This window comes from Sorghum bicolor, chromosome 3 (assembly GCF_000003195.3).
Source record: "Sorghum bicolor cultivar BTx623 chromosome 3, Sorghum_bicolor_NCBIv3, whole genome shotgun sequence".
Classification (NCBI taxonomy): domain Eukaryota; kingdom Viridiplantae; phylum Streptophyta; class Magnoliopsida; order Poales; family Poaceae; genus Sorghum; species Sorghum bicolor.
In genome coordinates, this window is record NC_012872.2 from 17,142,062 (window position 1) to 17,144,613 (window position 2,552).

Sequence of the window (2,552 nt, forward strand, 5' to 3'; positions counted from 1 at the left end):
GACGATTTTAACTTGTGGACAGATTAGTGGGTGGTCGATATGTGGCAATGCATGAAAATAAACCTAGTAAATAGATGAGTAGAAAATTAATTTACTGCAAATATAATCTCACAAGGTAACCTTGGCACTCCGTTCCAAATTATAAGTTCTACTTTAACTTTTTTGGTATATCTATTTTACTACGTATCTAGATATAATAATATGTCTAGATATATAGTAAAATGGATGAAAAAAAAACAAAATAACTTATAATTTGGAGAAGAGGAAGTAGTTGTAACTTGCAAGAAGGATTTAGTAACATGTAGGTATGGAAAGTATGATACGAATTTGGCACTAATTTAATAGTCCTACACGGCGGCGATCCGAATGCACTATATGTGTCGTGGCTACTATATGCATGTGTTGACTGACATGCTCGAAGTGCAAGCTACACTACAAAATATGATTGTTGGAGGTAAGTTGATCGCATCATGCCATGCATCAACAAGACGCACGCCTTGATTGCGCATTGGTCTCTAGCTATTCTATATAAAGACCATCAGCATGCCATTGCAATGTCGAGTAATATAACCAGCTAGCTGGCAGCATAGAAGAGCTAGCTCAGCAGCTGAAAGGGTCTGAATATCCCATATGGCGAACTCACCAACGCCGCCTGCTGCCATGATCCCGACGGCGGTCTTGGCTCTCGGGCTAGCAATCCTGATCTGCGCCGGTAGGCCCACGGCCGCGCAGAACTGCGGCTGCCAGCCAGGCTTTTGCTGCAGCAAGTTCGGTTACTGCGGCAAGACCAGCGACTACTGCGGCGAGGGGTGCAAGTCGGGCCCGTGCTGGGGCTCCGGATCCGGAGGAGGCCGCGGCGGCGCGTCCGTGGCGAGCGTCGTCACCGAGTCCTTCAACGGCATCAAGTCCCAAGCCGGGAGCTGGTGCGAGGGCATAGGCTTCTACACGCGAAGCGTGTTCCTCGAGGCCGTCGCCGCGTACCCGGGCTTCGCGCATGGCGGCTCGGAGGTCGAGATCAAGCGCGAGATTGCCGCCTTCTTCGCGCATGTCACGCACGAGACCGGGAGTAAGTAGTGGATTCTATTCTTGGGCCATCTAAGCGCTTGTTTTTTTTTCCCGATAAGGAAAGCTTCATTGATTTTAAGATCATTACATCGAGGTGATATAAAGATCTTGAAACATTTATGACTTTTGTATAGCAAAGATACATATTGTTTAGTTCCTGAAAAATTCAGAGTTCCAGTCACATCGAATCTTTAGACATACGCATGGAGTATTAAATATAGATAAAAATAAAAATTAATTGCACAGTTTGGTCGAAATTGACGAGATGAATCTTTTGAGACTAGTTAGTCTATAATTAGACAATATTTGTCAAATACAAACGAAAGTACTACTATTCCTATTTTGCAAAATTTTTTGGAAGTAAACAAGGCCATAGCCTTACAGAACAACTTAAAACAGAAATATACAATGTAAACACTTGTTTAATTGGCTGCTCAACTAGTCCCTTATGCATGGCGTGTCTGCGTGTATTTGGGTCCATGACAAACAGATTTATGCTACATCAACGAGGTCGACGTGGCGAAATACTGCGACTGGAAGAGTGAGAAGCAGTGGCCGTGCTACCCGGGGCAGGGGTACTACGGGCGCGGCCCGCTGCAGCTGTCGTGGAACTACAATTACGGGCCGGCGGGGAGGAGCCTCGGCTTCGACGGGCTGAGGGACCCGGACAGATTGGCGCAGGACCCCGTGTTGTCGTTCAAGTCGGCGCTCTGGTACTGGATGGAAAACGTGCACCAGCTCATGCCCCATGGGTTCGGCGCCACCATCAGGGCCATCAACGGCGACGAGTGCCACGACGGAAAGAACACGGCCGAAATGGAAGACCGCGTGCGACTCTATCTAGAGTACTGCCACTACTTCGGCATTGACCCGGGGAGTGACCTCACTTGCTAGCTAGGTGCTCAGTTCATCTGTCTTGTAAACATAGGAGAACATCTTGGATTACATCATGCATTGTTCATCTCCTACTTCTTAGACCGTTCTATTACATAATTTTAATATAAATAAACCGGATTTATCTCTTGTCTCCGAGAATCAGATTGAACCACTTTTAATAGAAGTAATCGGCTCTATTACAGTACTGTGTGACCACACAAATGTCCTGCTCAAAACTCAATACGAAGAACAACTTCAGTAGGGCTATTACGACTTGAGCCCCCCATCCTACTTTCAAGGGCCAAGGGGCAAAAAAAAAAAAACTCACTCTAGCATCCCGGTGACCTCCCTCTTCTCATGCCCCTCTCCCTCTCCTCGTGCCCCTCCCCTGAAGTCTACTCGGCTTGAAGTCGACTCCCCGACAATGACGCACACAACGAGACATGACCCCGACCCTTGTGCATACAACAAGACACGACCCTGACCCTAGTGTGCATGGTTGTGTCCATCATTGGAGAGAAGATAGAAAAGTGAATGACAAGTGGTCATGTGTGTGTGTGTCATTCTCTAGAATTTGAGGATCATGTTTTTAGGGGTCTTGCTCGAGAGTG

The 2,552-nt window shown here is 46.9% G+C and overlaps 1 protein-coding gene across 1 annotated transcript; it reads left to right on the forward strand.

The window, feature by feature from the left end:
- Positions 586-2,000, forward strand: LOC8086328 (endochitinase A). Its single transcript, XM_002455548.2, has 2 exons — positions 586-1,066; positions 1,556-2,000. Exons 1-2 carry the CDS (start codon positions 631-633, stop codon positions 1,957-1,959), a joined length of 840 nt encoding a protein of 279 aa, XP_002455593.1. The 5' UTR covers positions 586-630; the 3' UTR covers positions 1,960-2,000.